This window comes from Melospiza georgiana, chromosome 7, assembly GCF_028018845.1.
Source record: "Melospiza georgiana isolate bMelGeo1 chromosome 7, bMelGeo1.pri, whole genome shotgun sequence".
Classification (NCBI taxonomy): Eukaryota; Metazoa; Chordata; class Aves; order Passeriformes; family Passerellidae; genus Melospiza; species Melospiza georgiana.
This window is the reverse complement of record NC_080436.1, coordinates 40,563,627-40,586,478: the sequence shown is the minus strand read 5'-3', so window position 1 is coordinate 40,586,478 and position 22,852 is coordinate 40,563,627. Positions and strand designations below refer to the sequence as shown.

The 22,852-nt window shown below is 46.0% G+C and overlaps 1 protein-coding gene across 2 annotated transcripts in view; it reads left to right on the top strand.

Moving 5' to 3' along the window:
* Positions 1-22,852, top strand: part of CCDC148 (coiled-coil domain containing 148) — a 37,689-nt gene that overhangs the window by 5,532 nt on the left and 9,305 nt on the right. For both annotated transcript variants that reach the window (XM_058028375.1, XM_058028376.1), the window contains 6 exons: positions 369-451; positions 612-775; positions 1,031-1,126; positions 1,218-1,399; positions 7,438-7,576; positions 9,527-9,733. In XM_058028375.1, the coding sequence (XP_057884358.1) occupies positions 369-451; positions 612-775; positions 1,031-1,126; positions 1,218-1,399; positions 7,438-7,576; positions 9,527-9,733 (871 nt within the window). The remainder of the gene's footprint in view (positions 1-368; positions 452-611; positions 776-1,030; positions 1,127-1,217; positions 1,400-7,437; positions 7,577-9,526; positions 9,734-22,852) is intronic.

Genomic DNA, 22,852 nt, shown 5'->3' with positions numbered 1-22,852 from the left:
CAGGGAACGCTGCTCCCAGAGCTGTTCGGTTGATCTGCAGCATCTGAAGCCTGTGTCTTTGTGAGAATATAAAAATATCAAAAGTTTCCAGATGCCTTTTAGTTCCTTTAGAGGCTGTCTCTAGGCTGTGTGTTGAGGTCACACAACAGGGGACATTAACAGTGCCCTTGTGCACTACCCTGTGTACTCAACAAGAGCATTTGTGGATCCTTTACCACCTTTGTGTCCAAGGCCTTCACTTCATACCTTCCCAGGAAAAGAATCGCCTTTTTAATGTAATTATTGGGGTATTTGAGGCTCATCATTCTTGCAAATGTAATGAATAAGAAATTAGGTCTTTCTGCAAAATGCATGTTGATTTCCTTCAGGCAAAAAGCAGAAGAAGAAATGAAGACTTTTCTTGATGAAGAAAGCAATAAGAACAACTTCTTTTTCGATTTGAGGGAATTGGGTAAGAATTTTTTATTAATTTCTTAATTACTTTTTTATAGTCAACATTATCTTGATTGTTTGTTTGGGTTTTTTAATCCCTTCCTTGACAGGCTTAGATTTACATAGCACATGCTGTGTAACATCTTTTGTGTGTTTGAGAAAGCTTTATGTTCTTACAGAGCAGAAACTGTCCAAGGAGTGGGACACTTATCAAACAAACACTTTAGTTCCTGTCTGGCAGCTCAAGGAGGATCTGAAACTCAAGCTGTCTCAAGTGCAGCGTTACCTCTCAAAAGAATCTTGTCAGAAACCCAAGATCAATTCAGCTGAGGTGCTACAGCAGGTCGGTGTTTTAACTTTAGTTTTACAATTCGCTATCACCATATTTTTGGCATTTTAATTTATTTTTTGTTGAACTTTGAGACTATAGCTCACATGCAGAGTTAGCCATTAGCCCCTCTTCTTATCATGGTGTAAATCTGCTCACCGAAGTCTGTAAAACCGTAGCAGTGTAGGGCTGGAAATCTGACTCTGTTTCTAAATAAGAGTTTTCATATTGTAGCAAGAGAGAGTAACAGTAACGTGTTTCATGAAATAGATCAAATTTATGAAGAATCAACAGAAGGCAATTTTGGAAGGTCTCATCCTTGAAAGTCTGGCTTTGGAAAGGGAGCTCGAAGAGTGCAAAGAAAATGTAAGCTTTTCCTTATGAGTTGAAGTTGAGGTTGATTGAGGGGGTAAATAAGATACAGAGTAGTGCCCTGAGCAGCATTTCTCCATTGCAGGCATTGGAGCACTCTCCTGAAGATAAAAACGGGCTTTTCCTTGAAGTTCCTCCCGAGCTGGTGTCTCTGGAGTGCCCCTACCCTGACCTGCAGGCCTTGGTGGTGGAGGAGTACCAGGAGCTCGCCCGCGGCTACGGCGCCAAGCTGCAGCAGGTGGATCAGCAGCTGGAGGCTCTGTGCAGGTACTGCCACACCTGTGCAGGGCTGAGCTGTGTGCCTGGGCTGTGCTCTGTGCAGGTACTGCCACACCTGTGCAGGGCTGAACTGTGTGCCTGGGCTGTGCTCTGTGCAGGTACTGCCACACCTGTGCAGGATGGGCTGTGTGCCTGGGCTGTGCTCTGGGTGCTGTGGATGGCTCTGTGCAGGTACTGCCACACCTGTGCAGGGCTGGGCTGTGTGCTGTGGATGGCTCTGTGCAGGTACTGCCACACCTGTGCAGGGCTGGGCTGGGTGCCTGGGCTGTGCTCTGTGCAGGTACTGCCACACCTGTGCAGGGATGGGCTGCGTGCCTGGGCTGTGCTCTGGGTGCTGTGGATGGCTCTGTGCAGGTACTGCCACACCTGGGCTGTGCTCTGGGTGCTGTGGATGGCTCTGTGCAGGTACTGCCACACCTGGGCTGTGCTCTGGGTGGCTGTCCCATTCAGTGTGGCTCTGCTCTGTGCAAGCAGGGCAGGCACTGCCCAGCCCTGGGCTTGGGCACTCGGTGCTCTCACAGCTGCAGTGAAGCTTGCAGGCCTTGCAAGGGTGATCAGCTGAAATAACAAACAATGTGTTTGGTGGATTAAGGGACCAACAATCTGGTGTGCGTCAAATGTCCTTTGCATATGCTCTTACAGGAATGGAAATTGCTCCTTCTCTATGGTAATTACACTAGCAAGATTATGACAGAGAAGTACAGTCTTTTTCCAAGACACACCTCCAGGGCTTTTATCTATCAAGCAGATAAAAAGGTCCAATGTTATCACAAATTTTGGATCTCTGCATTAATTGTCATCACAAAGAAATACAAAATATGTATATAGCTCTGATTCAGATAACCAAAAGGAGGAGAGATTTTTCTGTAAATGGAAGTGTTTATTGAAAGAGCAGTCTTCATAATGATCTAGAAGTGTAATAAACCTGTGTATTAATAATATAAAGCTTAGTCTTCCTGCTGAGGCTGTCTAGAGCCAGCAGGTCCTGAGTTGCAGGCATTGTGTGGCCTTTGTTTTTGCCATCCCTGATATTCCTCTGGATGGCTTCAGGCTGTCAAATGACTAAGAGGGGGTCGGCCAGTGGAGTGGTTTGAATTCTGGGCAGGAGAAACCGGGGGGAACAGGAAGGTCCCTGAATTTCTTTGGTAGAACAATCTCCTGTTGCTTCCAAATCGGTTTTCTGTGTACACATACAGTGCAGTGTTTGTTCTGTCCCTGCTGCTGAATGGGTCTGGGGTGCTGAAACAGGCTGAAGATGCTGGCTGCCATAGAAAGGGATGGTATGATCTACTTATCTTTTGTACAGATTGTACAAATATTCTGTGTTCTTGTGGTACCTGAAACATACATGTTATTACTGGAGCATCCTAGCAGTTAGCACATGATGCTTATTGAAAATTGTTTTGATTTATGGAGCCACAAATGGCAAATTTAGGCAGTTCTTTTGCTGTTCTCTCTGATATTTTGTTATAGTTTCTCTTACAGAAGAAGTTCTAACAACCTCAATAAGAAAATCTGTGGCAAATGCTAAATCAGTAAATATGTACAAAGTCTTTCTCACAGTTTTAATCAAATTTGTGTCAAAGTTCATGATGAACACAACTTTGGTGAAAATTCATAAATTAAAATCCTTGACTCTCACAGCATGTGTGCTACTGAACAATAGACAGATGTGGATATAGACAACAGAATTTCTGAAAATGGTTGAAATATCTGCCATAGTATTTTCAGTGATCATAGGCCAGGTGTGAGTTTAGGTCTGGAGTCAGTTAATTTTGCACCAATAATTAAATAATATCAGGATTTAAAGATAAAATACCATATCTGCGATGAAAGAAAATCAGTGGTAGCCTGAGCACATGTGCAGAGGCACTTGGAAGGAGGGAGTGTGATCCCTAGAGGGGAGAAATGCAGTGGATGGGGCTGGGGGACGGGCAGGAATCTGTGAGAGGCTGCAGGGACACAGCCCCAGCTTGGGCCAGCCCTGGGAACTGGAAATGGAGGGAATCATAAACGAACCACCAGCAATCATCAATCAGGCATTTGATTTAAAACTAGACCTTGGACTTTTGTTTGCCTTCTGGTCTCCAGATTTTTAATGTGTTGCTCATTTATGTTCAAGTGATTTTATTCACAACACGAGTAAAAATTAGTTTTCAATTTTAAAACAAGAAAGACTTTGTTCTTATAGCATTGCTTGCTTCCAAGGTATGAATTTGTAAAACTCAACTGGCTTCTTACATTTATATTGGCTAATTTGCATGGAGATGTCCTATGAGTTTGCAAAGATGCAGCCTTGTGATTGAGGTATTGTATAATTCATCATGCTAACTGTGATCCAACTGGCGCAGATATTGGAGTGACAGCCCCTCGACCTTGGTGGGTACCCCTGTGCTCTTGTGGTTAATTCAGCCTTAGGAAAGCCTTTGCAGCTCCTGCCACTGCACCCAGAGAGGCCACACATCCTCCTGCAATGCATTCCTTTCTTATTTTTGTCATTTGAGAAGTTGCTCAGTAGCACATGATTCTATGATAACACAATAGCTGGGTCACTTAACCACTTCACTTCCTCTGCCATCATATGTTGATTGTACAGTAAAGAAACCTTCAGTTAATACTACTCTAGCATTGCACATCCCCTTTTTTTAGCACTTCAGACTGTCTGGAACAGAGAATTTGGAAAATGTACATAAAATGTTCAAACCAGAAATTTTGGAATAAGATAATGTTCTGGTCTGGTCTATTCTGTGTGATTTTCATTCACACTAGAATGCACATTGCAGTAGTCATTGCTTTTAGAAATGGAAGAAGAGCTTGGGTTTGATTTCAAGCTTTATACAAGATTACAATATTTTATAATCTAATTTAATTTTTTTTATGTTGCTGAAACACAAATGTTTGTGCTTGGGAAATACCCAGGTCGTGAGCTATCCCACAAGTTGTGAGCTTGGACTGATGCATGTTAGAATGATTCTTTAAGCACTATTATATTTTTTCCACAATTTCCAAGGGTGTCTGAATTATTTAAATGACTGAAGGATGAATGGAGCATTGCAGGCTCAGCACTGCATCCTGTGCAGCATCCTTTCAAAGGAATGGGACAGCAGGACAGAGCGGAGCAGATTCAGGGTGGATTCCTCTTCCAGGCCCCTGCGGGCTGTTTGTGCCGCAATGGGCAGCGCCTTCAGTGACAGCAGGGGCTGGGCTTCTCACCTGGCGCCACGGTGGCGCTCTGTGTGGTGGCATTGTGGCACTCTGGCACGGCGGCACTGTGTGTGTAGTGTCACGGTGGCACTGTGTATGTGTGGTGTCAGGGTGGCACTGTGTGTGTCTGGTGGCATGGTGGCACTGCGTATCTGATGATGCAGTGGCGCTGTGGCATGGTGGCACTGTGTGGTGGCATGGTGGCACTGTGTGGTGGCATGGTGGCACTCTGTCGCGGTGGCCCTGTGTGTGGTGGCACTGTGTGGTGGCATGGTGGCCCTGTGTGTGGTGGCATGGTGGCGCTCTGTCGCGGTGGCACTCTGTGTGGTGGCATGGTGGCACTCTGTGTGGTGGCATGGTGGCACTGTGTGGTGGCATGGTGGCACTCTGTCGCGGTGGCATTGTGGCACTCTGTCGCGGTGGCCCTGTGTGTGGTGGCATGGTGGCACTGTGTGGTGGCATGGTGGCACTCTGTGTGGTGGCTCTGTGTGTGGTGGCATTGTGGCACTCTGTGTGGTGGCATGGTGGCACTGTGTGGTGGCATGGTGGCACTCTGTCGCGGTGGCATTGTGGCACTCTGTCGCGGTGGCCCTGTGTGTGGTGGCATGGTGGCACTGTGTGGTGGCATGGTGGCACTCTGTGTGGTGGCTCTGTGTGTGGTGGCATTGTGGCACTCTGTGTGGTGGCATGGTGGCACTGTGTGGTGGCATGGTGGCACTCTGTCGCGGTGGCATGGTGGCACTCTGTCGCGGTGGCCCTGTGTGTGTGTGCCCGCCGATGGCCGCGGTGCCGCTCCCCGGTGCCGGTGCCGCAGCGCGGGATGTGCGGGGTTGCAGCGGGGAGAGGGAGCTCCCCTGGAGCCGTTTGTATTCCTCGGAGCGTGCAAAGCCAGGGATTAGTGCTGGCTAAATCTGTTCCAAAGGAAGCAGCTGCCTCGGGCTGTGCGGGTGAGACAATTGCTGTGTTTCAGCTCCGAAACAAACAGAGATTGTGCTGTGCTCTGCTACAATGCTGCATACAAGAAAACCAAGCTCTACGTTTAAAATTTGGGTCAGGCATTCGGCCTGGCAAATGTTTGTCAATATCTTGACAGTGCAGAAACTTGATAATACCTTAAATATTCATGTCAAATGTGTTGGCACTTTTCAGACTTGTTTTAGATGAGATATTCCTTTCTGGAATTTTACAGAAGTGTAAGTGAGGTGACATCTCAGATTCATTCAGCAGGAAATGTTGAAATTCTCCGTGTGTTTGGTGGCTATGAATATGCTGGGCTGGGTCATGCTGTTTTGGGTTTTTTGGTTGGGGTTTTTTTTTTTCACTATTTTTCTACAAGCAGCTGACAAAATCTCAGCACAGCTGACAAATTCTGGCACAGCTGACAAACCGAGGCATTGGCAGTCAGTTTGTCCCTACTTACAATAAACCACTTGTAGCTCTCTCTCCAGCTGATTGCTCCCCAAAGGATCTCCCAGAAAGCCTTGTCCCTGTGGTGAGCAGCGCAGAGGTTTGGCTGGCTGGCATTAGAGGAATATAGACGAGCAGGAGCTGGCAGCGATGCAGCGTGGCAGGAGCAGTGCAGCTGTGGCGGGGAGGAGCTGCCCGGGGGCTGGGGCTGCTCCCTGCTCTCAGTGAGGGATCCCACCCTGCCTCACTCCTCCTCTCTGCAGGCAGATCTGTCTGTTCACCAGCCCACATGGGCAGAAATATCCAGAGTGAAACGTTACAGAGCCGAATCTCAGCTCTTGGAACTGTCTCCCTGCTGCCGCTGAAGTGGCACGTTCAGGTGCCACCGTACTGAGGTGTGTCACCTCATACTGAGGTGTGTCAGGACTCACAGGGGAGGATTGCTGATTTATTTAGTGGTAGATCATGGTGTCTAGCTTAATGTTAATTACCTGTGAGGTTTCTCACAAAAATCCCCTTTTTGAAGCACCTGTTCTTTCAGCCTGCATAAAGATAAGGCTGTTCCAACGCCTCGCTGCATGCAGTGCTATGGAACATTGAGACAGGGCTGCTGGCCTGGGAGCCCAGGAACTGCAGCAGCTGGAGGCAGCAGGAATTTGGGGGGTGGGTAGAGTCTCAAGATTGCCTTTTAATTATCCCTGGGCTCTTAGTCACTTCTGAAACCAGGTCACTGGGCTAGAGAGACCTTTTGGTCTGACTCAGTGTTGCTGCTTGGATGTTAATGCTGACAATGACAGCCTGACATTAATCCTTTCAGGGCCAAGAGTTCAGATTGAGGCTAAAAATCTACATCCCAGCCTGTGGTATTCTTTCAGATGGATGTTACTTTTTGCTCCCCTCATTTTCTGAGACAGAGGCATGCAAGCTGATTACTACAGATCCTACTCTAAAAATGGTGACTCTTTTGCCTTGCTGATGAATTTATGGCTGTTTGGAGTTTGGTAAACTAGATCCTCATTTAGCTGTGTGCAAGGATTGTCACTTCATCCATTCCCTTTTGATCATTTATTTAGTGCTCAGTGGTGGAGTCTGATCATCTTGTTCTTTTTACGCTGTATTTTCCCTGTGGGGTCACTGATTATCCAATTATGTGGCCTGTTTGAGAAACACAGTGACATTCCCCAGTAAAAAGCCAGATTAGAAACAGAGCAATTCACTCAAATGATGACACGGTGTCATATCAGCAAAGCAATGCATGTTTGCTTTATTTCATTAATCCCGTTTATTCACCTCTAACCCAGCTCCAGTTTACAGCACCAGGACTGTGAGCCCGCTCGGGGCTGGGCTCTCCAGAACCAAACTCCTCCTTTTCAGCAGTTAATTTAGACTGGGATGCATTGTTTTGTATTCTGTAGGAACAGTGACTGGAAGGAAGAAGATCAGTGGGTTTTCCAGACTGTTATCAATCAGTACCCAAGCGATCTGCAGAGGAGGAGGACTTTGTACCTGGATATGCTGCAGAGGCACCTTCCCCACAAATCCAGGCAGGAGCTGGTCAGTGCTGGCTTACCTATTCATTCAAATATGCACATTCTTAAACTATGTAGTGAATGGTTGTATTAAAGAATGTATGTTTATTGAAATTTTTTCATGTTAAAATTTCTTAATTATAAATTTTGTGGTGCACAGTAAACAAGAAACATCCCTGGTTTTAAAATGCAGGAATTTTAAAACTTATCTCTTCAAAACAACTCCTGGGCAGATTTTTTAGTTCCACATAGTCTTACAGCCAAACTCACAAAAATAATTTGTTAGCATTGTTTCTGCTGTACAGTTTTATAGCTGTGTTATGCCACTCTGCTTCTCTTGGTGTTTTTATTTTTTGTGAGGATGTAAAGCTTTGTTGCACTATCTTGGAATAGTTATTTTAATTGTTCTGTGGCACATATATAGCAGGAAGAGTAGAAAGTTATCTCCCACTCTAAGGGAGAGGCTATTTTTATATACATAAGGCTTTCAAATTGATTGCTGATTCCTCTTGCACTCCACAGTGAATAAGCACATAGCCACTAATTGAGAAACCCATTTCGAGGCCAGAACACTTCAGGATGTCATAAGGAAAGTAGGAGGCTTTTCTTATCTCTGTCTGTATTTTTAGACCTTCTACTTCCCTGTGTTTGAGGGATGTCTAGTGCAAAGGAATGACAGTGAAGTGATACTGCTAATTAGCCAGAGTTTGACTAAAAATAAAGTTCTTGTGGATTTCAGACATTTTGCCCTGGCCTGAATAGGGCTGAATAGTTGTGTGCTTTGGACAATGCAGGTATGTTGTAAGCACAGACACCATTAAAGGGTCTCCCTACACCTCGGAAGGTTCATCTAAAATTTAAAAACATAATTCTTCATTGAGCTGATGTCTTTGGTGTGTGTATCAGCATGATGACTATGGAAAATGTTAAACCACTGTTCTTAGAAGGTGTTTGTGCCACACTGGAACAGCAGCCTGGAGCCTTCCTCGCCTCCTTCCCCCATGCAGAGTGCTCAGGGCACTCAGAGCTGGTCCTGGCAGAGCTCTGTGTTTGGAGGCGCAGACTCCAGCCCTGCCCTGCTCAGGAGGGTCTTGGCTGCAGGAGCCTGAGGTGTGGGGGCTGCTGGGGCACAGCGCTGAGCTGCGGCCCTGGGAAGCTCGAGGAGCAGCTTCAGCCAGCCAGGAGCTGACAGGAATGTCTGTGAGTGAGTGAGTCAGCATCCTCTGCTCCCCGCCAGAGCCTGGAATTAGCATCTGGAATGGTCCCCTTGGCACCTGAGAGAGCCAGCCATCTCTAGAATCTCACTCATCTCTATATATTTTGGGGATATAAGACAGGTTCAAGACTCTGCTGCCTCATTCTATCAGCCTTACTTGGTACTGCTTCCATCAAGGCCTTGAACCTTGAATATCCCCATGAACCTCACTGAATTAGGCCAAAGCAAGTGGATTTTGGATTAAACACTGCAGTTTTTGCTAGGTGGTGACACTGGTGGTGGCACTGTGCTGCTTAGCCAACTAAGCTTTTATTTCCAAACTTCCTGCTAGGAAAGAAGTGAAGCTGATTCCCCCCTGCACTGCTTTTGTACAATGGCTGTTATTGTGTCCTGTTTCTCTGCAGATCAGAATTTGATAGGAAAAGCCTCATCTTGCTGGAAGTGCTCAATATCTCTGGAGAAATATTGAAGGACCTGCTTATATGTTATGTCCTTCAGGGCAGGGAGGGACCATTGCATTTCATTTATTCCCCTTGCAAAAGAGCAGCTGAACAGAGAGCAGGGGGCCAGGGGGATGCTGTGGTGCTGGAGGGTGTCACTGCCCAGGACAGCAGGACATGGTGACATCCCTGGCACCTGGCACAGTGCCCTGGATTCCGTGGGAATACTGGGGATACAAGACCTAAATCAGTTACAGCCAGGTTTGCAAGAATGTCTAGAATTACAATTTTATTAACAAATAGCTTTTAATCCTTTCAGGTAGCTCACGAGAAGGCTCGGGATCACTACCTCTCCATCAGGAGCCAGCGCAGAGCCCTGCTGTCAGCCTGGGCTCAGCTCAGGAGAGCCTTTGTCCTCAGGGCCCTGGCTGCTGCTGCTGAGGCTGCTGCTGCTCACGAGGCACAGCTGCTGCTGGCTGACTCCAGGCAAAAGCAGCTGGACATCTGTGCTGATCTGAAAGCAAAGGTACGTTTGGTAATAAATCCATCACCAAATCTGTACCCAACAGATGCATTCAAAATGAAGTTTTTTACATTAGCACAAATCTGTTTTCAGGTAAATAATGGGTATCTGTCTGTCTTTCTGGGCTTTTTTAAGAATGCTTTTTAAGACATGAAACAATGGATCCCATAACTTGTTTGGCCTTGTTATAGAAGGTTCATGATATTCTGATTTAATGTGGTAAGAGGTGAAAAAGATAAAAATACCTGTGTGGTTTTGGTAAGTGAATAGAGTACAGTGGGAGGAGACTGGACACAAGAGGAAGATGTTGTGATATTTATGCCTAAGGTGTTTGTAGGAGGAATCCCATTTCTGGGCATGAGGCATGTTAAGATTTGTTTAAACTGCTCTCTGTGATTTTTGACTCGCACAGAAATGAACATCTGAGAGCATGCATGATGTGTTATTCTCACTTTACCAATATTCTCTCTGCTGTGCCCTCACTTTTCAGTGAAATACTAAACACTTGATTCAGGTTTCCTACGAGAAGGAAAGCATGGTAAAACCTGTTCTGTGAGGCAGGATTTTGATGTTGATGCTAGTTTTTAGTTAGCAATAACACAAAAGCCCTTCTGTCTTGTGTTCTGGAGCTGTCTGGCGTAGGAAGCTTTGAATCTAAACTCTTTGGGGTTAGAAACTGTCTGGGCATGACTAAGTGGGGAGTACCCTGCTCTGACTCCTGTGTCAGCCCTGCCTTGAGCCAGGGGCAGGAGGGGGTGGCTCTCTGGAGCTGAGGGGATGTTTGGTGATTCTTTACCCAGGCCTTCCTTTCTGGAGTGCTCTGTGTCTCTTACCTGCACAACCAGAGATGGAAGGGCCAATTATTCCAGAACTGTGAATTTGAGCCACTTTTCCCCCTTTGTTTCTTTTACTTTTCTTCCACACAAGAAGTAACAGGCTGGTTTTGGAGTACTTTGTTGTCTCTGTGTAAGATTCTCACAGGTGCACTGACATTGTCTGAAAGATTTTTGGATTCTGACCTCCTGTTTCCAGGAACTGTTTGAAACTTAAACTTATTAGGCCTACACTTTTCAAGGGTGAATTCAAAGGGATCTTCCTTAAAATGTTGAACGTTTGAACAAAACCAACTCACCTGTTTCGCAGAGAAGAGGAATGGAAAAGGAACATTTCTTTCATTAGAGGAGGATATCATTGTGACCTTGTTTTGATCAGCTCCACAATGAAAGGGCTGCAGGGCGGAAGCTGAGCTTGGGCACAGAGCTCACTCATTTTCAGAGAAATGATTCTCAGTGTATCCACGGCCTCTGTTTTGGTTTGATGAGGATATGCATTTGAAAGCTCATAGTTTGCCCAGTTATAGTTCATGTTACAGACTTGTCTCTTCACTTCTGAGCTTTACAACTACAGAGTGCTGGACATGGAAAGCAGCTGCTGGTAAAAGGGAACTCAGTCCAGCACCAATTCACACAGGTAAAACCCATCCTGAGAGAGATCCATAAGATGGGTAAAAAGCGAGTCTGTCTCTGAGGGAAAGAGTGTGGAACTGGAAATCAGGGATTAGGGCTGTTCTTCTGCCTTTTCTTTTTGACCATTGGTTGGCATTTGGTGCTTCAGGCAGTTTCACATCAGGAAATATTCCCTGTCTCCCCTGCCAGAGGGGCAATGCAGGTGCTGTAATAATGATTTACCTGTCAGCAAACCCTGGGTGTGCTCGAGAGGAGGCTCTGTGTGACTGAGAGGGACAGAAGCCTCCTCCAGTACAGCAGCAGCTTGCAGAGAGCCACAGCTTTTCTGCTGGCCCCATCTGTGAAAGGAACGATGGCACACACACAGAAAGAGATGCACTATCTGACAGGCTGTGCACTGCTTTGGTTACTGCAATAACCACACAATACCACCCAGCTTTTACACAGTTCCCTTCCTCTGGCAACAACAAACCAAAGGGGCAGCAGACTGACTAAAGAATACATGATTTAAAGCTGTTTTAAATGCACTAGAAGCACCTATACCATTGGTGAGACTCCAGGCCTTGTGACTGACACGGAGGGATAATTAAAAAATAAAGCAGCAGAGAAGTTAAATTAATATTTATAGCAGTTTTTGCTTGGGGAAAGGACTTTGAAATTTTTCTTCCATGTTCCATCTCACGGAAGATCAATGTGTGTCCTAACAGAAATCATAGACCCGAAGGAGGGAATTTGGAACAACTGAAGAAGCTCAGGTGAAATAAATCACGAGGGCCATATGGTAGCCATCTGAAGGAAATAAAACGTGAAATGGACAATGCTGGGGAGATTACACTGTATATTCCTAAAGAGTAAATGTGCCTGGTACATGGCTTTGTTTTTCATGGGAAAATAAAGCAAAACCTGAGGGGTCACACTTTGAGCGATCAAGAGCCACTCAGATCTGGTGTGCTTTGAGCTGTGGGGATCTGATCCCCCCAGGCTTCTGGAGCAGACACTGTGTAAAACAAATTCAGTCTCTGTAAAATTCCTTTTCCTAAACAACACAGAGAGGCAAATTTTTACACGTTGCAAGGCAGGTAAGGCACGAAGTGAGGAGTGATCTTTCCAGAGGTTAGGAGGTGCTGCCTCACAGCTGGGGTTTGAAGAACTTGCTGTACTACAACACAAATTCAGTTGAGGTGTCTGCATGCATTCCAAACATTATTTTTCTACTGACTCTATCTTAAAATATTTGTAATCTGATACTTTCCATCTTCATAGAAAATGGTTTTAAAAGAAGGCTAGAGGGAAGACCCACAGCAGCAGACCTTAGGGCAGTTGGATCCCCTGTGTGTGCTGCTTAGGGGATGCTTTTTCTTCCTCAGCGCAAATCTTGTGTGCCTGCTTGCCTTTAAATCTCTTCTTTCCCTCGTTTTGTGCTCCAGGATTAATCCCCACTCCAATGCTAAAATCTCTTGCAGCACATTGTGTAGTTTGGGAGAGCAGCTCTTGTATTTTTTTATCCTGGCAGAAACTATGATAAAATAATTTCAAAAAGAAAAGCATTAGGTGGCATTAACAGGGCTATTGCAAATCGTATAAAACATTTTGCAAATTGCTTTCCTTCTTCCTTCCTGTATTGTAAGAATGGATGTGACAGTAAACTTAGGGGAAAAAAAAAATTCCCTATTCAGCATGTAGTCAAGTCACTGGTTTAAATGCTGTGACTATCAGAGCAGATCAACATTGAAGTATTGCAACTGAATGTTAAAAAATTCCAGAGGTATCAGATCCAGTGCTTTGACTTCAAACCAGTCATTTTGAAGGAAACTTTTTAAAAGAATAAATATTTGAATAGTAAGGCACTTAAAAGAATGGTTTTCTTTTTCAGAAGTGTTGTCTGTTCACCACTGAGTTGACCCATTCATTTGTTGGACATAAAAAATACAAGGAAGTTATAATAACCTAAATTTTAAATATAGCTACTCATGTTTGTGGTGAACTGAAGAGCTACAGGATGCTAGAGTGTTTCTCCAAAATGAACGTGAGCAAGTGTCTAAGACTCTAACACTCAAAGATGAGCCAGCTCTGACTCTAATTAAAGTTTTCAATCCCGACCTAATAGACCTGTATTTAATAGTCTGAGGTCAGCACAGCACTGACCCGTTGTGTCTTTTGGGTCAGACCAAGCTTGTGCACAGTACATGTGAAGCACCTGCAGAGGCTGTCCCTGCACGTTTGCCTTGCTTGCCCTTCCAGCAGTCCTTCCCCCCTGTTTTGCTGTACCTGTGCCCCATCACATGCTGTTGTTACTCCTGATCTGTCTCCTGTTAATCTCCTCCCACTGTTTCTGGTGTTTGCCCGGGCAGGACTGGGTGCCCGCAGAGCCCTGCGCTCCTGGGGCTGTTTGAAAAGCTGCTGAGGGCACTTTGCCAAGCTCCGAGTGTGTTCCTTTGCGTTCCCCCACGGACACGGTCACAGCTTCGTGCCCCATCCCTGGGCTTGAATTGAGGCTTTTGGGAGCAGGGGCTCAGGGCACTGCGTGGGAGGAGACCAGGGACTGAAACAACTCAGAGCAGCTCAGAGGAGCACGCAGGGCCTCAGCCTGGTGTAAGCTGCCCAGCTCCCCCTGTGCTGGGGAGAGCTGGGGTGTGTTTGAGACAAGCGCCTCTCTCTCAAATCTAGCTGAAATTGCCCACTGATACCTAAAGTTGCTGGAGGATGGATAACCAGACAAGCAGACACTCTTGCCCACAGTGTTTTCCTAGAATGATCTTCAGTGAGCAAAGAGGCGCCTCAGGCAAGCAAAGCCGCACCAAAATTTTGCAGTTGTTAATGATCAAAGGAACTCTCATCCATATGAGAACTCAGTGGGTCTAGAAGGGAGAATTCTCTATCTAAAGGAAGCAATTTAAATAAGTAGTTGTAAATAGAAATGCAGCCTACTTAAGGTTATGCATGTGTGAATATTTAAGTCTGTATAATACTTACACATGTTAATAAAATGTTGACATTCCCATTGTCAAGAACAGGAGGGTGTTCCCAATAATGCTGGATGAGGAAAGAGAGGAACGACAAGGACAAGCTGTGAGAAATAAACTGCTCATGCACTGCCTTGAGCAAAGCTGATGTGACGTGCTGTCAGCCCCAGGGAATTGGCACTGCTCCTGTTCCGGATCCCAAGTTTTACCAGTCCTGCTCCCAGCCCTTGTGACCAGTTTCCTCACTGAATTTGGTACCTGGTGTTCCTCCTCAGGTCATGAGTGAGGGCTGTGCTCAAGTGCTTTTCTTTCATATCCCTTTTTCAGATTTAAACACTTATGTAACTGAAGACAATATTCTGTTAATGATCAAAACAGTTACTTTTAACCACTTTTCTGGTATTTATTTTTTTAACCTCTTAGAGGTAGCCTGTGGAGCACAAGGATCGTCAAAAATCTATTAGGGATGTGAACCTCCATTGTTTTTCTACCCACAGCCAGAATGAGATTATCCTCTGAGATTAGCAAACTTGTAAATGTATTATTTCTTAATTATCCTACTGCCAAATGCTCTAATGCTGCTCTAATTCTTCTTGTAGGTCTTGTGCAGGCCAGTCAGATGCAGAAATTGTTAGTTTTTACCATTTATTGTTTGTCATTCAGGACCCTGTGGAGTCGGGATGTGGTTCCAGGTGCTGTTCAGAGGTTTTCAGGCTTGAAGAATCCCCAGTTTAGGGAGAAAGGGGCAGATTTTTAGAGCTGAAAGTTACTGGAGTCTTCCTACCGCAGCTGTTAATAGCACACGAGCTTGTTGTTGACGATGTGGGTGCCAGAGCTTCCCTGTGCCTGTGTGGTGTCAGGGCTCTGTCCAGCGACACAGAACACGAGTTCTCTGCCAGGGCAGGAGAGCTGGGCTGTGCTCCCGGGGCGAGGGAGCCGGGTGGGGACAGCAGGGCATGCAGGGCACGCATGCACTGCTGGGTTTGCAGTGCTGTGAGTGGCGCTGAGCACAGAGCGCAGACAGCAGCGCATCCCTGCGCCTCTGCCGCCAGCATCCCAACACAACGGCAGCGGCCCTTGCTGCCTTGGGGATACCTCGTGTGCAGCCCCTGAGCAAATCTGAGCTTCTCCCACCTCCTTCTGCAGACCCTGACATACTGGCTTTTTAAAAGCTTTGTGGCAGTTCAGGAGGTTACTGACACCTGAGAAAAGAAAAATGATATGTACCATGCTTTTAAAAAAGGACTCTCTAAATTTAAAAAAAGATGGCTTTTTCATATTGTTTGGATGAACTCCCCCTGCCCTGTAATATTTCAGACTCCAGGGAACTGTTCTTAATATACACTTTAATTTTTTCCCTTTTATAACCTCTAGTATTCACACCCTGAGGCATCCATCTCATTAGCTTTCCATTTAGGAATACACGCATACACTTCCTATTCTTATTGTATTTCCAGAAATAACACTGTTAATATTTTATATTTCAGCGTGTGGAGGCTTTGAATAGTGCAAGTCTTTTTTTTATTATTATCAGTTAACACAATTACACATCAGTAGCAGGTCTCCCATACATCCCAGTTTCCTTGGCAATGTCAGCTTTGTTGGGACACAATTTGCTTGTGGCTTCTAAAGCCTTGGGAGGCAACTCCTGCCTGGAGATGTGAAACCTGTGGGGTGCACAGAGCCCTCCCCAGGGCTGGCGGGCTGCTGTTCCCTGGCACGTGCTGCCAGCAGGCCCAGTGCCCCCCAATCCCCTGTTTGCCCAAACTCTGTGTGTGTGTGCCCAGCACTGGGGCTGCTGCACCTTGGCATCAGCTGCCAGCAGGCCCAGTGCCCCCCCAATCCCCTGTTTGCCCAAACCCTGGGTGTGTGTGTGCCCAGCACTGGGCCTGCTGCTCCTTGGCATCAGCTGCCAGCAGGCCCAGTGCCCCCCAATGCCCTGTTTGCCCAAACCCTGGGTGTGTGTGTGCCCAGCACTGGGCCTGCTGCTCCTTGGCACGTGCTGCCAGCAGGCCCAGTGCCCCCCAATCCCCTGTTTGCCCAAACTCTGTGTGTGTGTGCCCAGCACTGGGGCTGCTGCTGTTCCCTGGCACGTGCTGCCAGCAGGCCCAGTGCCCCCCAGATCCCTGTTTGCCCAAACCCTGGGTGTGAGTGCCCAGCACTGGGGCTGCTGCTGTTCCCTGGCACGTGCTGCCAGCAGGCCCAGTGCCCCCCAATCCCCTGTTTGCCCAAACCCTGGGTGTGTGTGTGCCCAGCACTGGGGCTGCTGTTCCCTGGCACGTGCTGCCAGCAGGCCCAGTGCCCGCAGATCCCTGTTTGCCCAAACCCTGGGTGTGTGTGTGCCCAGCACTGGGGCTGCTGTTCCCTGGCACGTGCTGCCAGCAGGCCCAGTGCCCCCCAATCCCCTGTTTGCTCAAACCCTGGGTGTGTGTGCCCAGCCCTGGGGCTGCTGTTCCCTGGCACGTGCTGCCAGCAGGCCCAGTGCCCGCAGATCCCTGTTTGCCCAAACCCTGGGTGTGAGTGCAGCGCTGGGCAGGTCCTGGCAGGGTCACGCTCTGCCCATGACCAGCTGCAGCAGCTCTGTCCTGCAGATGGGAATGGCTTCAACATCCATCCCTCACCTTCTTCCTAGTCCTGGCACACAAGGAAGAGTTTGAGCAGGTGAACTGGGGTTTGTATTGAGAAATTGTGGGTGAGTGCAAGTACCTTTGAAAAACCACTTTTTTTTTTCTGCTAAGAAGTACACTACTTTTTAGTAGTTGTTGGATAGACATTTCCATACAGTTGGTGACTTGAAAAACCTGGTTAGTTTTGTAACACAGACTTCTATGTTCCTGTTTAGTTTGTAAAATATTTAAATCCAAGGGATTTATTATCCCATTAACCCAAGTGGGATTTATGTGTTTAACTTCTATTACTCTTGAGAGAAATTGATGGAATCCTTACTTTTTTATGGGAGGCTGGGTCTTTAACTTTTTTTTCTTCTATGTTTCCCTCCCATTTTCTTAAAAGTATTTTCTTTTTTGTGCATGTCAGAATGGCAGGGAGTTGCTCAGGCAGGAGACACAGATCAGCATGTGCTGCTTCCATCTGAAGTATGAATGGCTGAACTGCTTTGCAAGTAAAGAGGCTGCACTGCTGGCATTGCAAGTCACCTTTTAATAAGTTTTCCATGTTAATCTTGTAGTGATCTCAGTTTGACCAGTTCTAGAGGAGATAAAAAGCATTGATCTTGTGTGGGGAAATAAAAAGCTTGCCAAATCTAAACAAAATCATCTTCCTTGTTTGATGATGTGTCCCTTAGGAACTGGACTGGGAGCAATATCCCTACTGAAGGGCTGGTGTTGCAATCCTGCTGTTTCTTCAGCATGTGACTTCTTATGACTTAATCACCTTTTACATCTGCTTTGCTTTTTCTCTTTTTCAGAACACACTAGAGAGGCATAGCTCTAAAGTGGCCATTTCTCTAGAAACAGAATTCCTTCGGTCACCAACTTATTCTCTGGCTGCAGCCCTTCTTTTAAAAATGTGAAGGAAAAATGTCATAGTTGACGTGGTTTAAATCCAAATTTGCAATTGAGAGGCATTTTTCTCTCTCTGTGCCTTGTGGCTTCCATCTGGAAGAACCAAGAGGTATCTCTGACTTGCCATAAATGGGATAACTCTCAATTCTATATTCAGCAAGACCCTGAGCAGAGGAGAAGGTGGTGACGCAGGGAAAGGAAGGAGAGGAGAGGCTGGAGCTGGTTTGGGCAGGGGATCAGCGTGGTTATGTGAACATGCCCATTCCTCGGTGTGCTTTGGGGCTGCCAGCTCTCCCGAGCGCAGTGTGAGCAGCTGAGTGACTGAGCAGGGCTGTGGGCAGGCAGCCCACGCTGGTCCCGCACAGCACAGCGCCCATCCTTGCCAGAGCTCCTCTCCTGCTCCTCCCTGCCTGCGGGGGCTCTGCCCGGGCTGCTCCTGTGCTCCAAGGGCACCTTCAGTGGCCCGACATGGAGCTTTGACAGCCAACAGCAACGTGCTTGGTACTTGCATGGTTTTTGTGCACATCGTGTGCACAGCCTGACACTGGGCTCAGGCAGCCCATGCTGGCCCCACTGGGAAACATGGAATGGTGCTCTGTGCCTCTGGCTCACTGGGATCTCCCACCTGCTTTGTACAACAACCTGGGAGAACTGTGGCACAAATGTGGGGAGACACATTGTGTGTTTTCTTTTTTTATGCATGAGATTTTTTTAAATGCTGAATTCTTTAAATAGTATTTGAATCTCTAGTTGTCTCATAATCCCATTGTGCTGTTTGTGACCATGCAGCCCTGACCTGCAGCTGTTGTGTTTCTGTGATCCCACTGTGAACAGGCTGGCTCTGTTCTGCTGTGGGCTTCCATGGCTAGCCGAATTTTGTGGTTCTTCTTTTTGTGTTTTTTTTTCTACCATGTAGAATCTTCACTTGTGAAGTTATTTTTCTTGAAGAGACCCCCTAATTTTTTTCCCAGGGATTCTTAGAATCAGTTGTGAACAATTTGAAGAAGAAAATGAAAACTGCAAACCATAGTATAAATAAGGAGAGATGACAGAAGTGATTCAGAGATTAATTAAATTCTGTGAGATACTAGAAGAGTATTTAGATTGTGTGATTTTATATGGTTGAAAAAGTGAGCTAGAAAACATCAAAGTGGGATCTCAGAGGATTTCCTTTTATGCCTTCACTTATGACAAACAGTACTGGCTTTATCACACAGTTATTGGGAACTTTTGCTTAGAACTTGGATTCTACTAGCTTAGTATGTCTGTGTGGCACAGAGTGCTCTGAGTTCTGGGCAATCATTTCTGACACCGTTCCTCCCAGGATTTTGCGTCCTTTTGGTTCCTCGTGCACATTTTCCTCTGTTTCCAAAGCTGGGGCTGCCCCTGCTCGAGCTTTGCCAGCACAGCCGGCTGCCCTGTGCTCCTGGTACCCAGCTGAGCAGCTTGATGCCACCCCTTGTGTCTGTTTATAAAAAGTCATTGCTGCTTCAAGGGGAAACCTCCCATGGTGCTGTGGTATTCTGCATTGTTTTGTCTTTAAAAGAGTTGTATCTGTAACATTAGGTGAATGGTAAATACATTATTGCTATTCAGATGTTACAGTGAAAGAACTAATTTTTTACTTTAATTAGTTTGTAGTGCACTTTACATTATTGTAATGTGCAATATTGAAAAAATGAACTGAAAAAAGGTGTGTATGCATTCTGTTCAGCACAGCAATTTAATAATTCACTTGGCAAAACCTCCTCTAATAATGCATGAACTGTGAAATGTACTTGAAATGCCATTTGTAATTAAAAACTTTCAGAACCTAATGTTGGCAGTGCTTGTACTGCTGAAATGAAAACAGTTTTGTGGAACAGGCAATGGGAGAGCCAGGTTTCAGTGTATTTTCAATATTAGTTTAACTACTAGGATTTTTTTAAATATTTAAATAAAATATTTACTGTTGACACAGTAAAATATACCCTTGTGATTTTGAATTGATAGGAATGGAAGAATGCAATCAAGAACACGCTAATTTTTTTTGGTGCAGTCTGCGGTGCCAGATTGCTGCTGTAGTGAAGCGGAATTATTGTTTGGGAGGTTTTTTGTTTTCCAGATCCGCAGCAGAGCCCCCTGCCCAGGGCAGGAAATGCAGCTCAGGCTCTGCTCTGTCCCTCCTGACCCTCATTCCTAACCTGCCACCACACGGACAGGACTGGTCTGGGAGCCTCCTGCCACCTCCTGAGTGTGTGGATTTCCCTGCCTGCTGCACAAAGCGATCTGGGGCTGTGAGATAGAACTGCTCTCTAGCACAGAGGATTTTAATGTTCAAATGTGGTTTAAAGAGTGAAATATGCTGGTATTTGAATCACCTGATTAATGTGTAAGTTTTGTTACTTCTTACACTTCACTCTACCTCTGCTCTGTTAAGAACATTTTATCCTATATGATTTCAACTCTTGTTCCTGGAAAAGTCATGGCATAAGGCCTGCCTACAGAATCACAGTCACATATTATACATATTTTGCATGTATTGCTTTTCTGGTTTTTACCAATGTTTCTTGTTTTGTTTTGTTGGTTTTGTGTTGGTTTGTTTGGTTTTTTTTTTTTGGGGGGGGGCTTTGTTGGAATTATGTCCTTTTTTGTCACAATTACGAATTTTTAAAAAAATTTTTAAAGGAAATTATTCTTATTTTGCCCTAATGAAAAGGCACGGAGGGAGCAGGGATAAATCTAAACTAATTTCATGTGCTGAATACAGAAAATAATAACTGGGTATTGTGAACAAGTATGGTAGAGTGAAACTCCTCTGGTATCCTTGTTACCCATTTTTCTGATTGGCCTTAGGCTCATACATTTGAAATCCTAACTAAAAAATGAAAAAGTAGATTCAGAATTGAAATTTGAAAAATGGAAAGCATGTTCTACCTCCCCGAGTAAATATATGTTTTGGCAGTGATTTAGGGCAGAGTAGGGAGCATTGTAGGGTTGGGAATACACACTGAGTTACTGGCCCATCTCTTCTGTCTGGGGAACGCCACTGTGTGATTAATGCTTTGTCACCTTCGTGAAGTTCTGAATTTGGTGCTTGGTTGTGCTCATTTGTTTGTACATAAGCTGTCAGAATCCTAGATTGTGCCCCAGTATTGATTTCTGACTTGGATCAAAGGCTGTAAGGAAAGATCTGCATGGAAGCAGCCCCAGAAGGCGGTGGTGGCACACCACAAGGGCAGGGTGTCACATGCACCGTGCCGAGCGCTGTCATGAATGGGTTAATGGGGAGGCTTGAGATGGTCTCGGGACAGATCAGTGTCTGTCTGCTCACTGCTGCAGTGCGGGTTGCTTCCTTCAGCCATTTGCCATCGTCCCAGGCTCCCTGCAGGCTGCGCTCTGTCCTCCATGGGCATTTCCACGCACTGGTTCCCCTGCAGCATCAGGGAAATGCAGCTTTTGTTGAGACCAGTTTATGGCCTCGCCATGCTAATGGCTGCAATCAAACCAATCCAACAACCAAACAATTGATAAATGAGCGTCCAGGGAAGACCTCTAGAGGATTGGGAGAAATCTCAGACATGGGGGGAACTGAGGCTGCATCATGAACTGCACCCGGTGGCATTGACCTCAGCATTGCAGAGCATTTGAAGGGACTGGGAAGCAGGATGTAGGGAAATCCAGGCTTACAAAAAGCAATTTTTTTGTTACATAATCTGTTACCTCATATCAGTTGAGAAAATCTGTGCTGTTATTACAGAAGTTTAAAGCTCCTTCAAATGCTCCTGCAGCTTATCCCAGCTCCAATCTGAGTATGCTTTTTGCAGATTTCACTCACTGTTTACTTGTTGTCAGATTTTAAATATTTTCTCTATATATGGTTTTGCTTCAGTTTGTTTCAAAAGCAAGGTAGAAAGGATTGCATGTTCTTCTGACTCATTTTCAAAGCATTTCTTTTTGAGTTCATTAGCGTGGCAAGTGAAGGGTAACTGAGACAATTTAGCATTTTATTTTAGATTTTTAAACCGCTAAACTGCACGAGCAGGCTGCTGGCAAAATTGCTACATGAAAATTTCAATTTCGACAGCCCTGGTGTCACAAGTTTCAGGCGTGTGGGAAGCCTGATCCGGGTGTTGCAGCAGAGGCTGAGGCACCTCTCCCGACCCCGGTCACCCCTGCCCAGCAGGGTCAGGTACAGCTGGTGACTGCGTGGAATCCAGTTTAAACAGCTCCACAACCCCCCTGGCCAGCGTGTTCTAGCGTTCACCCAGCCCCTCAGCAGGGAAGTGATGAATGCATTGGAATTCCAGGTGTTTCAGTCTGTGCCTGTTGTTTCCCCCCATCACTGGGCACCTCTGGAAGAGCCTGGCTCCATCCTCTTTGTACCCTCTGCATTTTCAGGTTATTTTCATGTTATCACTTTGCCTGAACTCCATGAGAAGCCACAGCATTGTTCAGTGCATTGCAAAGAAAAAAGTAAAATTGTTATTTTAACAAGAAGCATGGCAAGCAGGGCATTGTTCAGAGATGCAGCTCTCTAAGAACCTTGGACCACGGGGTGCTGGATTTCTAAACAGAACATCTTTTATAAGCACAAACCAGAAGAATTAATAATCTGCACACACAGCCAGTGAAATGCAGAAAAGGTGGAAAAATTATAAACATTTTCATATCTTTGTATTAAAGTGCTGTAGTGTAGAAAACCAGCTGAAAAATGGCTGCAATGCTTGCTCCTTAGAGGAAGGCAGAGTTCTGTTAGTGCTTGACAAATCCATTACAAGAGGAGCTGGCAAGCCAACAAAAAGGAGACATCATTGATCCTGTAGAAAGCAATGTGAAACAGATGAGCACACAACTGCTCTGAGAGCCCCAAGGTGGATGGGGCCACGCTGGCCGGGACACTGCAGAGGAATCCCTGTCCCTGGCCAGGTATGGGGACAAGCTGCACAGTCAGGATTGTGTCAGGAATGCGTTTTTGGCACGCTGGGCTGGGGGGCTGCACCACCTGTGCTGACAGAGGTGAGGTCCCGGTCCCTGCAGTGAGCCCTGGGTCAGCAGGGAGCTGTTACAGGAGTGCCTGTGCTGAGGGCTGCAAATGCACTCTGCTCTCTGTCTCTTGGTCTCCATCCCTTCACAGGTTCTAAGTGATGAAGGGAGATGTGAGTTCCTTAGATGGTTTTAGCAATTTTG